At 54.1% G+C, this 13,402-nt stretch overlaps 1 protein-coding gene across 9 annotated transcripts in view; it reads left to right on the top strand.

Moving 5' to 3' along the window:
* LOC122485062 (myosin phosphatase Rho interacting protein) overlaps window positions 1-13,402 on the top strand; it is a 154,630-nt gene that overhangs the window by 74,969 nt on the left and 66,259 nt on the right. For all 9 annotated transcript variants that reach the window (XM_043583353.1, XM_043583354.1, XM_043583352.1 and 6 more), the window contains exon 4: window positions 10,300-10,451. In XM_043583353.1, the coding sequence (XP_043439288.1) occupies window positions 10,300-10,451 (152 nt within the window). The remainder of the gene's footprint in view (window positions 1-10,299; window positions 10,452-13,402) is intronic.

Here is a 13,402-nt window from a genome sequence, read left to right as displayed (position 1 = left end):
CGGTTATTCCCAGTGTGGGAATCCAGCTTGGCCTGGATGTGTGTGCACTTGCATGTGTGTGTCTTCAGATATGCATAACACAAAATTTACCGTCTTAGCTGTTTTCAGTGTGCAATTCAGTGGCGTTAAGTACATTCATGCTGTTGTGCGACCATCAGAGTCCTCCATCCCCAGAACTTCTTTATCTTCCCAACTGAACCCCTAGGAGTTAAACACTAATATTTGTCCTTTTGTGTCTGGTATATTTCACTTAATGTAATGTTTTTAAGATTCGTGCATGTTATAGCATGTATCAAAATTTCATTCCTTCTTGTGGCTGGATAATATTCCTGTGGGGGGAGGGGGCACATTTTGTTTATCGTTCATCCATCAGTGGACACTTGGGTTGTTTCTCCCTTTTTGCTGTTGTGACTAATGCTGAAATGAACATGGGCATACAAATATCTGTTCAAATCCCTGCTTTCGGTTCTTTTGGGGATATATCTAGAAGTGGAATTGCTGGATGATAGGGTAATTCTGTGTTTAATTTTTTCAGGAACTGCCAAACTGTTGCCCACAGGGGCTGTACCATTTTATCTTTCCACTAGCAGTGCACAAAGGTTTCAATTTCTCCTTATCCTTGCCAACACTTGTTGTTTTCAGGTTTTTTGTTTTTTTCTTTTTCTCTTTTCTTTTCTTTTCTTTTGTATTAAAGCCATCGTGGTAGGTGTGAGGTGGTATCTCATTGTGGTTTTAATTTGCATTTCCTTAATAACTGGTGTTGAGCACCTTTTCATGTGTTTATTGGCCATTTTTCTATCTTTTTTGAAGAAATGCCTATCTAAATTTTTAGCTCATATGTTTTTTTTTTTTTTTTTTTGCTGTTGAGTTGTAGTTCTTTATATATTCTTCATGTTGATCCTTTATCAGATGTGTGATTTGTAAATATTTTTTTCCATTCTGTGGGTTGTCCATTCTTGTGACAGTGTCCTTCAACATACAAAAGTTTTCAATTCTGATGAAGTCTCGTTTCTTCTATCTCTAATGCCTGTGCTTTTGGTGTTCTATCCAAATCCTTGTCAAATCCAGTGTTCGAAGCTGTTTGCCTCAGTCTTCTAAGAGTTGTATATTTTTGCTCTTACATTTAGGTCTTCGATTCAGCATGAGTTAATTGTCATATACGGTATAGTGGGCACTTGGTTCTTGTGGAGTCCTGCTCTCATCCTGGTTGGGTGAGTGAGGAGGATAAAAGGTCTTCCCTTGCCTGCCTTGCCCTTTCCCGTCTTCCCTTGCCCCCGGTCTTAGGAGCAAGGTGAGCCTTGGCTGGGCAGTGATGGCTTCCCAAGGGGAGCTGAGGGCCCTTGGCTGCTTGGTGGGGGCCTAGACGTCTTTGCTGCCCAGCCAGCGGCCCAAGCCAGCAGGCCAGTCTGGCACAGCAGGTGTGAGAAGGAACTTCCTGGCATTGGCAGCAAGTGAAAAAGGTCCTTGTTGTATTCTTTTCTCCCTTAAAAAAAGAAGTTTAGCCAACCCTAACAGTGCTTCACAAAGGCAGTGAGTTTGGCTGGTTGACAGAGCCCTTAGTGGGTCATTTCCACAGCACCCCACCGACTCCCTGCATGTACTGTACTGGGCTGGGCAGCCCCTCTCTTCCTGCAGCTCCCAGGCTACAGCCCCGATGTGGCCACGGCACCGGACACAGCTCTCGTTGCTGCTTGGGATTAGCCAGTGTTCCCCCATTTGTGGGTCCCTTTCTGCTGAATCTGTGGAAGCCCTGAATGCCTCAGAAAGCCCATCCTGCCCCTGGCTGAGGCCAGAGCCAAATCTTGAAGGGAACCTCCCAGGGACAGGAGCATCATCATCTCTGGCAGGAGCTCAGAGCCGCTATGTGTTCCGCACAGACGCCTGTTGTCGGGGCCTGGTAGGCTGCAAGTTAGCTCTTTGCGGGTGGTTGGCTCTAGCTGCTGCAGTAGAGGTAATGTGTTGAGGTGGGTTAGGAATTGGAAAGCCGGGCTCTAGTCCTTGTGTCCGTCTGGGCCGTGGCCTCCACGTCTGAGACGCGTGACAGAGGGAGGGGCATCAGGCGCCTTCCAGGCCTAGGTTGGAGGCAGCAGGCTGTGAGTGTTCTTCCTGCAGGGGCCTGAGTGGAGCAGCATGGGCCTCTGAGAGGGCTGCCACGTGCCGATTATTTCTGTACCTGTGCAATGTCTTGTTTTGTTTTACTTGTAAGTATATAGGTCATTGCCTTTTAGTGTGGTAACAAGATTGTACAGCCATCTAATTTTAGAACATCCCCCCCACCGCAAAGAAGCCCTGTACCCCTTATCTGTCATCCCCTAAACTTCCCCCAGGCCTTGGCAACCTCGATCTACTTTCTGTCTCTGTCAGTTTACGTGCTCTGGCCGTTTCCTACAAATGGGATTAATGCAGTATGGCCACACCCACCTCTTGCGTTTCATCTTTATCATCTGCTGGCCCCAGGGGTGGTGGCTGCACACCGTGGTCCTCTGGTGGTCGGGCCCTTTCTGGGCCCTGCTCCTCCTTCAGGCTCCTGCACTTCATGGCCCTCAGATGGTGGAGGAGTTGTTACCTTTGCACATGGAACATCCGGCTACCCACTTAGCAAAAATGAGATTGGGCAAGGTTGGGTGTTCCTATTTTATAAATAATACATATTCAAGGGCACCTAGATGGCTCAGTCGGTTGAACATCTTGCCTCTTGATTTAGGCTATCATGATCTCAGGGGCATGGGGTGGAGCCTGCTTAGGATTCTCTGTCTCTCTCTCTCTCTCAAATAAAATAACCAATAAAATAATACATATTTATAAGTAGAATGTTGTGGTACGTATGTTACAGAATATTTATAAATAAACATAGTATTTATACAATGAATATCTGCAACGTAAACTTAGAGGGGTCGGTTTTTTTTCCCCATATATCATTCAAAAATAAGTGCTGAAGCTCATTTTGAATGGTGCCAATGTAGGCATATAGAGGAAAATCAAATTAATTTTATTGAGGACCTCACCATCTATTGTGGAGAAGAGATGGGCAGACCCGAAAGTGGACTCAGGGCTACATGCAGGGCTCTTTCCTTCAGAGGGGAGGTGAGGGATGTGAGGCAGGCATCTCTGGCAGAAGATGGCTATAAAGGAGGCCAGCCTATTCACCAGTGGGTCACCTAGGCCTGTAAGCTTGGGCAGGACGTGAGGACGGGGCTCCTGAGGGCCTCAAACACGGGGCAGAGAGCTTGGGCTCGAAGCTACGGGAGCAGTTAAGACAGAAAATGCCCTGGCCACATTTGTGCTCATGAAAGGTCATTCTTGGACCAGTACTGGCGACCATGGGGAGACCAGCAGAGTCGAGGCCACCCTAGGCCTGGGTCCTAACTGTGGAACAGTGCTGAGGAGCTGAGTGCCGTGCCTGGGAGAATAGAAACCACAGACCTTCCCGCTGGATGCCAGCTGCTTCTGCGTGCCTCCCACAGAACACATCCCAGAGGCTCCCAGCTCCCTGGCTCGACCGGGATCAGTGAGCAGTGGGATGACTCCGGGGCAGGCAGTGAGAAAGAGATGGGTGTGACACTCACGTGTGGGCCTGCCTGCGCCTGGGAGCTGGCGGGGGAGGAGGGCTAGGCCACAGTGCAGGTGAAGTGTCTGGTGCTCCAGAGAAGGGCAGACACCCGGCCGCATTGGAGTGTGATGGGGAAACCAGACTCTGATCTTTCCCAGGGCCTTGACGTAGCGCCTGGGAGACACAGACAATGAAGGTAAACTGCTCTGCTGCCCTCGGATAAACCCCTTGGTTTGGCCCATCATTTTCAAGAGCCTGTTTTTGGCCATCTTAGGCCCAGTCACTGGCCTCCAGTGTGGGCTTGGAGGCCTGGCGTTTCCTCCCTTCTCAGGGAGAGGGCGGCCCATGGCCCCTCCAGTCCAGCCAGGCCCGTTCTCTTCACCCTGCTCGCCTCTTCTCTGTCCCTGGGTAGGAGACAGATGTGTCCGGTGCTTTCCTCTCTTTTCCGTGGGGCAAGCAGTCAGAAAATGTATTGAATAAATGGTCTTTTCTCCACCACCCCCTTGCTTGGTGGGGAGTGTGTGTGTGTGTGTGTGTGTGTGTGTGTGTGCGCGCGCGCGCGCGTGTGTGCGCGCGTGCGTGCTGGGAAACAGCAAGGGAGGCAGCCTGGGTCATGTGCCAGCCCTGAGCCCTCACTTCCTGTGAACAACTCTGTGAGGTAAGGGATTTCTTTTATTGTGGTAGAATATACACAACACAAAAATGTACTGTTTTAACCACTTCAAAGTGTACAATTCAGTGGCATTTGGTACATTTATAATGTTGTGCAACCATCACCACTGTCTAGTTTCAGAACTTTTCTCATCACTCCAAACGGAAATCTCCTACCCATTAAGCAGTCACTTGTCATTCCCCACTCCCCCACTCATGCCCTAGCAACCATTAATCTGCTTTCTGTCTCTATAAGTTTGCCTGTTCTGGATATTTCATCTAAGCTGAATTATACACTATGTGTCCTTTTGTCTCTGGCTTCTTTCACTTAGCTAATGTTTTCAGGGCTCAGCTCATCTGTGTTGAAGCACGTGTCAGTATTTCATTCTTCTTGGGGCTGAACACCATTCTGTTGTATGACTATAATTGATGGACGTTTAGGCAGTTTCCACCTTTGGGCAATTGTGAATAGTGGTGCTGTGAACATTTGTGTACAGGTTTTGTTTGAACACCTCTTTTCAGTTCTTTGGAGTATAAACCTAGGAGCGGAATTGCTGAGTCATGTGGCAACTCCATGTTTAACTTTTTGAGGAACCTCCAGAATATTGTCCACAGTAGCTGCTTCATTTTACATTTGAAATAAGGGATATCGCTACTCCTGTTTTACACTTGTGGAAACTGAGGCTTAAAGTCGGCAGCTTGCCCAAGGTGACTTATGTGGTGAGCGGCAGATGTAAGGCTCCGTACCAGAGGTGGTGCGCTTCTTGGCTCATTGGGTTCTAGAAACGTAAAGCCCAGAGGCTACATTAGGTCTCTGAGCCTTTGTGGGGAATAAGGGGCTAGAGGCTCAGTCATCTGGCTCCTCCTCTCCTGGGGTGCTGGGCGCACAGGTGACAGGCTCCCACACCACAGCCCCCAGCCTGGTTGGCCCGGCCTCCCCCTGTAGGCAGAGTTGCAGCAGTCAGGTTTCATGTTGGAGTCCCTAAAGGGCAGAGGGGGTGCAGAAGGGGGCTCTCCCTCCAGAGGAGCCACGTGAGGCCACGGAAACAGACCTGGCACCCGAAGACTTGTGGCGAGACCGCGGGTGTGAAGGACGGTTGTGAGCCACCCCACAGACCACGAGGACTGCAGAATGCGTGGGAGGATGCTTGGGTGGGGGACTTTGCTGGCTTCTTGCCAGGCAAGGAACAGGAGGAAAGGAGTTCTGTGTGGAGGGCACCTGCTGGGGCCCTTGGCCGAGGTTGGTGGAAGGCGCTTGCTTCTCTGAGCTCTCAGAGGGGTGAGGGGGCGGCTTTTGCTCACTCCAATCCTGGGTGGATTCGTGGGTATGTCTTAAGACCCTTTTTCCATGGGTCTTGCCAGTTTCCTTTGCGAACTTGGACTTTGAGGATATTCGTGTAAAGAGAGCTGCTCACTAGGGAGAACTGTGGCCTTGGAGAGAGTCAGGTGCTGAGAGTCAGGTGGCCCAGTCTACACCTGGATGGCATTTGGTGTCCCACCTCTTGAGGGAGGGACTCATGATTCGTTAGACTCAGGACTTGAGGGAGGGACTCAGGATTCGTTAGACGCTTCCTGCAGCTTGGCAGTAGCAGGAAGAGCCAAGGGACAGTCTCTGTGATCCTGACCAGCGCGTGTTCCTCTCAGGGAGCGGGGTTCCAGGGGCGCCTGAGATGGGGAGCAGTACTCAGCAGAGCTCCCCAAGGGCCACCTTCCTTGCAGAGGAAATTCAAATCTAACCTCCTTAATCCCAAAGAAAGGATGTGCTCTCTCCTTGTACCTGGCTCTAGCGGCCTGACCATGCCTCCAGTGTGGCCGCCAGGGAGGCCTCCGTACGGGAGCTTGTGGGAGCCGTTACGGTCACCTCTGGGGAGGGTGGAGGAGGTCATGCTCCTGCGAGGGCTCTCTCTGCTCCTGCCTGCTGACAGGTTCTGCAGTAAGCGCGGGCCACCCTTGCTCTGGGTGACCCCAGGCCCCTTTCCCGCTCTGAGCCCCAGCCTGGGCGTCTGTGGGTCGAGCCTGTCAGAGCACCTTCCTCCTGTGGCTGTCATCAGAGTGAACCTGTAACTACTTATTCAGAGCCTGCCCAACCCCGGAAGACAATATTATTCTTGCCGCGGCGGCTCCTACTGAAAGGCAGAGTCTTCTTGTCCTTCCCGGAGCATATTCCGCCCCTGCTTCTGGCAGCCTGGAGACGTGCTGGCTGACCGCTGTCACCACCGGGTAGCACTGCTTTTCCTACTCCTCAAGTGGGTCGTGGGGAGCGTGAGAGGACATAATACAGAACGCAGCGCACGCGGTGCAAGTATTGCCCCGTAATTTTTCATCCCGTGTGTGTGTGCCCATGCAGCTGTTCATCCCAAAGTGAAATGCGCTCTTCTCTGTCCGTCATGAGCAGATTAGCTTGAAATACATGAACTGTCGTAAGACCTGCAGTTGACTGGGTTAAGATTTTGTGAGCACTACTTTGCCCTGGGGGAAAGCCTTTGTCTCTGTTTCCCCATCTGAATGGGGGAGGGAGTGTAAATTGGAGTGGTCCCGGTCCATCCAAGTCTTGCGTGGCCGCTGGTTCTGTAAGCACAGCTGCCTGGAGGGAAGGACCCCCATGGAGAGCTCTAACTGGCCTCTCCTTGTACATCTGTGCTACTTTCCTCTTCTTTCCCTCTGGCTCTTAGAAACTTCCCAAACTTCTAGATCCAACAAGAAGTGGAGGAGGCCTGTTTTCCCTAAAGTGCCTGGGATGGGTGGGGGTGGAGGGTCTCCAGGTGGTAAGGCTGCTGTGGCAGCGTCTTCCAAAGCAAGCCCCCGGCAGGTGCCCGGCTGCAGTGGGGAGAGGTTCCCTTGGCCTTTTGTGGGCCAGGGGGCAAATGACAGAAGGGCTGGGTTCTCAGCAGGGTGTGCTCACATCCCTGGAGAGAGGCCCTGCTCTTAGCCGTCCCGCTTGGTCACTTTATGCTTCTGTGGTCTTCGGCCTTGGGATTAGTTGACACTGATGCAGCCCTACCATCCAGGCTGACGTGTGTGGAGGCCAGAAGAGGACCGGAAGCCCCCAGGTGGCCGGAGAGCATCTGGTGACTTTGCTGGCTGAGGACCTACCCATAACTTGGCAACAGAGCAGAGTTGGGTGGCCTGCAGACAGCCACCTCTTTTTTGAAATTGAGCAAAACTAGGTGTCGCTCGGCCTCGTCGGAGGCCTGGATTCCTAACCTCTGGAGGTACAGACTGAGGGCAGGGAGCTCGTCAGATGGAGCTGAGCTCTGCCGACAGTGTTGGGGTGAGGGGTTCCCTCTGGCTGGATGTGGATTTTAGCCTGGATATCTGCCCTCGCTTTCTAAGCACGAGGCCTGGTCTGGCCGGGAGTTGGATTGTCAAGGGTCTTCTCTCTCCTCAGCTCTGAGAATGCAGAAGGGTGTGGCCACACCTGTGCCTGGGGGCTCTCTGGAGACCTTTGGTAGACCCGGTCCACGGTTTGAGGGCAGACTAGTGAAGGAGCACATGGGGGTGGCGGAATTGGCAGCCTGGCGGCGGGGGGGGGGGGGGGGGGGGGGGGGGGGGGTGCTGCGGGAGTATTGGTAAGAGGACGTGCTGGCCCCAGGCCCAGCAAGTGGTGATCGCCCGGGAGAGTGAGCACCTTCACAGCCGGTGGCCCCGGTGCTGGTGAGGCTTCTCCCTGGTGGCACTGTGCAGACTCAGGAGGAGCTGTGGACTCTGCTCCCTTTTCCCACATGTCCAATAGGATTAGACAGTGCCTGCCTCATAAATAATATTTAAGGAGGCGTGGAAGAGGTCGTACTTACGATAAGACCCTGACACACAGATAGTAAATAAACATTCGTTTCCTTTGGCCATAGCTTGTTATGTCTTTGCTTTTTATTGACGCTTCTGAAAGCTCGCCTGGAAGGAGGTAGAGACCTCATTTTGCACACACACAAAACTGAGGCACAAAGAGGTCGTAGGAAGTCTTAGGGTACGACTGGTGACGAGGTCCCATGACCGCATTCAGCTGCAGGGCTGGCTGGGAAATCTTGCTGGTGGCCGGTGGCCACGTGTCCAGCAAACACAACTACTGTGCAAGAGGGGACGGTGAGCAGTTTTGTGACCCTGAACCCTGGCACAGTAGTCTCTAAAGATAAGCCCACTAGGTGGCATAGTGAGAGGAAAGTATTAGAATTTCTGTTGGTGTGTTTTAACTTCCCTGTGTGTGTTACGTATGTGTCATAGTTTATAAGCTGTTGGCACAATAGCACAGATAGATAACTTACGTCATGCTTCCATGTGCCACAGGTGGGCGTACATTGGCACCTTGTGACGCCCACGAGTCCAAGTTGGGGTGGACATCAAGGACAAAGGAGGAAACGTGACCTTGGGAAAGCCCCTCTGCTGTCCCCTCTCCCCTCTGTGGCCCTGCTCAGGGCCCTGATCCTCACAGCAGTCCACAGCATCAGTGTTCTTGTTTCAGGCACAAGGACCCACCTCAGAGGATCCGTGAGCCTTGTCGGTGGCAAGGGGGAACATGTGCTTCAGCGTGCGGGACGCTGAGCTAAAAGAGCAGAAGTCACCACCCTTAGTTTGCCCAAAGGGGGTTCAGATGGGGCAGTGGCATGATGCCAGAGCAGACCTGGGATTAGAAATTCTGAAGAGTGGAGGTGCTGGAACTGGACTGAGGAGGTTGGGAAGCCTAGGAAGACCATGTGGCCCCACCCTGGGTTGGAAGGTGTGTTCTTGTGGCCGTGGGAGCACTACTCATTGGGGGTGGGGGCAGGCACTAGACGCCTGTGGGCCTCCCCAGCCAGAAGACAGATGGGGGGGGGGGTGGTGTCCCAGGCTACCAGTCTTGCTCCCTGCTGCTGAAGAACCTCCCTGCTTGGTTGCAGGATAAGCCACTAAGCTCCCTTTTCCAGCTCAAAGACTCTCCAGAAGGGCCCAGGAGAGATGCTACAAGTCTGCTTCACTGAAGGACCACACTAGGCTTAGTATGGGTGTGCCCCCTCTCAGAAGTGGGACTCTGCCCCCTCTCTATCCACACCTGAAGTCAGAGGCCAGCTCACAGCTGGCTCTCCTGCCCTGCCGCCCGCATTCTGAGCTGAGCCTAAGGAAGGACGGGCTGAGCCTAGAGGCTCCATGAGGAAAGGCTTCTTGGAGCTGGAAGGCATACTCCTTCCCCCTCCTGTGGACCAGAAAGCTGGCAGCCATATTGGGTGAGGTTGGGAGCTCTTGCCCTTGGCATGGTGACAGCCACGGCACCTTGTTTCCCTCCCCAAAGCATCTTCCTGTTTCGGGGAAAGGTGAAGGGCCACAGGACGCAGGGGTAACAGATCCTCTTTAGGAAGGTCTTCTCTGCTGACCCTCACCCCAGTAAGAATCTAAAGCCTTCTTTGCTTGCGTTCTGTCCCGAATCTCAGGGTCTAACAGTGTCAGAAAAGGAAAAAAAAAAAAAATTTATTTGTTCCGGTGCTGGCCAGGCAGCCTTGTAGCAAATCCTCGTGGGTGCTTCCTGGGAGGTGACGGTGGGTCATCTGCCCCGAGTGGGCTTGGCCTACCTTTAAAGCATTTATGATGTGTGTGGCTCCAGCCTGCCAGCCCCACAGCCTGCCTTCCAGGATGTGGCTTCTCTCTGGCCCCCTCCTTGCCTCTAAAAATAACCTTGCTATTTTAGAACCACCTCCTCTGGAGCCTTTTCTCACTGCTCTCTTGGATCAGTAATCCCTGTGAGACCTGGCTCTTGGCTGCCTCTGTCCCCTCAGCTGTCCTCTCAGAGCTGTCCCCTTCCTGTTTCTCCCCCTTCCCCCAGTACCAGCTGGGATATTGTTCTCCAGCTAGGAAGGAATGTCCAGCTGGCTGTCCTCCGAGAAGAACAGACCTGTCACCTCTCCTCCCCGGGGATGGGTAGGGAGGAAGCGGGGCCAGGAGGGTGGCGGCGAGGCAGAGCACCACCCCGTGCGTCTGTTGTATTTGGGGACTCACACAGCCGTGAGAGGTTCAGGTGCCTGTCAAAGTGACGAGGGTTGAGAGGGCCGGGGGCTACAAGGACAGTCCATGCTGCTGTACTCTGACCCATGAGTGCTGGCTCCTGAGTGACTCCCCGCCCCATCTTCTTACAGCCCACAACCCTGCCTCAGGGCACCATCAACATGAACCAGTGCACAGATGTGGTGGATGGGGAGGCCCGGACAGGCCAGAAGTTCTCCCTGTGCATCCTGACCCCTGAGAAGGAGCATTTCATCCGGGCAGAGACCAAGGAGATCATCAGCGGGTGAGTCTGCCCTACACGTTTCGGGAGGAGGCGCTCCTTGCCCACCAGCGGGTTCTCGGACCGGTTCCCTTTGGCACAAATTGGGCAATATTGCCGTCCCTTTCTTCATCAAATGTGTCCCCGCTTCTGAGTCCCCTCTCCCTCTTCACAGCGCTGCTGTGTGCCTGGTCACCACGCCAGAAACTGGCCTCCCCCTCCACCCGCCTTTGCGTCATCCGCATGTCCACATACCCACCAAGGCTGTCTCCTCATGTCCTGTGTGCTCGGGCGCCTCCCTCTGCTGGCACTGCCCGGTTCCGGGGCTACCTCGTCTCCTTTAGGCCTCTCGCTGGTCTCCCCACCTCCGTTCCCACACCTCCCCAACCTGGTGTCACTCAACCGTGAGGGGCTCAGTCCCAGAGCTCGTCTGACCTTGCCGAAAGCGCCATCACTTGGGGAACAAGTCCAGGTTCCTTGACTGGCCCTGGAGGGGGGGACCCTTCACAGCCCTCCAGCCTCACCTCCACCACCCTCGTGTCCCAGCACGGAGCTGCTTGTCACCACATATGCCCCTGCTGCCCACTGGCTCTGTGCCTTCAGTGGGGAATGATCCCCTCCATCCCTCAGACTGGTAGAGTCAGCCGGAGCGTGCACTCTTCCAGGAAGCCTTCCCCCTTGAGGCACCTGGCGCCATCGGCTGGCCCTTAGAAAAGATGCAGGTTGTCTGCATGCACACGTGGCTTCCTTAGACAGCAGCAGCAGGTCCTTGAGGGAGGAGGCTGCGTCTCGCTCGCGGTCACCCCAGTGCTGCTGCGTACACTGGCTTCTTTGTCCAGGTGGAAGGAAAGAAAGTCTCTGAGTGACACCACTGCCCTGACTGTGCCATGCGCAGAGGCTCAGGGGGAGTCCTGGAAGCAGGAGGGGGGCCCAGGTTTGAGGCCGATGGTCCGGGGGTGGGGGTGGGGGGGCAGAGCTCCGTGCTCCTAAGCCCACGCGGCGAGTCCCTGCTCCCAGGGCACCGCTTGCCAGCTCTGTGCGACCTCACCACCCAGCATGTGCATAGTGAGCAGGCTCCACCAGCCCGGCCAGGAGCTTGGGCACTGGATCTTGGAAAATCCCGTTGGTCCTTTAAGACCTAAGAAAGCTTTGAGAGAAAGTAAACCTGGGGGGTGAGGGGTACTGGGCTCATTATTGCAGCACAGAATAGAGGGAAATCGAGCATGAAGCCTTTTGGTTTCAATCAGTAAAAAGACTGAGCACTGGCCTGGGCTTCACTATCCTTCAGGATCTCAGGCTAAGGCTGCTGTATGAGGAAGCGAGGATACTGGTCAGAAGGTCCCCAGTTCTTGCCGAGTTCAAAAGTTCAAGTCCAGGGGCGCCTGGGTGGCTCAGTCGGTTAAGCATCCGACTTCAGGTCATGATCTCACAGTCTGTGAGTTTGAGCCCCGCGTCAGGCTCTGTGCTGACAGCTCAGAGCCTGGAGTCTGCTCTGGATTCTGTGTCACCCTCTCTCTCTGCCCCTCCCCTGCTCATGCTCTGTCTCTCTCTGTCTCAAAAATAAATAAAAACATTAAAAAAAAAAAAATTTCAAGTCCACACCGTGATAAGGAGGAGCAGAGGGCCAGAGCTGCACTGCAGGGTGACCAGGTGACCCTATGCTGGGGGGTGCCAGTTCACCCTGAGCCCTTTTCCCTTGGAGAGAGGCAGGTTTGCATTTCTGACTCCTGGGGGCAAACAGGAGGACCACTTTGCCTCTGCCTCTCCCTGGCCTTAATTCTAGAACCATATGGTTTAAGAGTGTAGAGAGCGTGGAGCGCCTGGCTGGCTCAGTCAGAGGAGCATGCGACTCGTAATCTCGGGGTCATGGGTTCGAGCTCAACGTAAAAAAACTTAAAAAAAAAAAAAAAAGTATAGGGGTCTTTTACAAAGAGATCCCTCATCCTACAGTTGGGAGACTAAAGTTTTAGAAACGAGAGGACCCTGACCAAGAGCCACTCTCCCGGCCTGAGTGACAGCACAGAACCACTTGCACTTCCTGGCTCACACTTGCTGCTGCGGCCTGTCTGACAGAAACACTCAGGCCGGGGCTCCACTGCCCAGCTGGATTCCTTGGGGGAGATCTAGCCTTGGTAGCTAGGTCCTATGGAGGCTTCTGGTTAGCAGGTGGGATGGGAAAGGGGTGTCCAGGGTCCCCAGGACAGGCTGGATCATGTGTGACTGGGGGACCAGGTCAGGGATATAGTGATGTGCTACATGGCATTAGGAAACTGGCATCTGATCGCACCTCTGGCAGGTGGCCTGAATCCTACCATTAAGCACTTGCCACAGGCCAGGGGACCTCCTAAGGTCACCACCTGTATGGGGACTGGGGACTGCCATTCCCATGCAGTGTGGGCAGACAAGGTCATTGAACCACGATACCAGATGCGCATTCTCTCAGGGTCCCACCCGTAGGCTGGGCTGAGGTTTGTGCTGTGGCCCGGTGGCGTACCTGGAGCCAAAGCCACCCAGCGCTTTCCTCTCTCCTCATCCTGGGTCTGGGCCTCGCTTACCCCTGCCCGGCAGGCAGGGCTCACCGTGGCAGCCTGTCCCTGGGCCCCTGGGCAACAGCTTCCCCATCTTCACCACCTGCTGGGACACTTGGCCTCCTTCAGGGAGACAGGTGGGGGGCGGTGTCCCCTGGGTACAGACTTCTGCCTCCACCTCGTCTGCCTCTTGCCTTTGTGGATGGACTCCTCCCTTGGCATCCTCACCACCTGGCACAGCTCCTTTGCCCAGGTATTCTCATCTGGTCGCGGAGACCCTGAGATGGGTCTAAGCACGCAGCTCCCTAATGAGCGGCAGACACTTCCTCTGGACTGACTTCGAGCAGGAGCAGTTGGGGACAGTCCATCCAGCCTTCTCCCCGGGGTCTTCTCTGAACAGAGGCCCCTGAACAGCCCGTGGCATCTCTCCCAGAGCCGGATGGAGAG

This window comes from Prionailurus bengalensis, chromosome E1, assembly GCF_016509475.1.
Source record: "Prionailurus bengalensis isolate Pbe53 chromosome E1, Fcat_Pben_1.1_paternal_pri, whole genome shotgun sequence".
Taxonomy (NCBI): Eukaryota; Metazoa; Chordata; class Mammalia; order Carnivora; family Felidae; genus Prionailurus; species Prionailurus bengalensis.
Note: the sequence above shows the minus strand (reverse complement) of the source record. Positions and strands in the feature narration are given on the sequence as shown.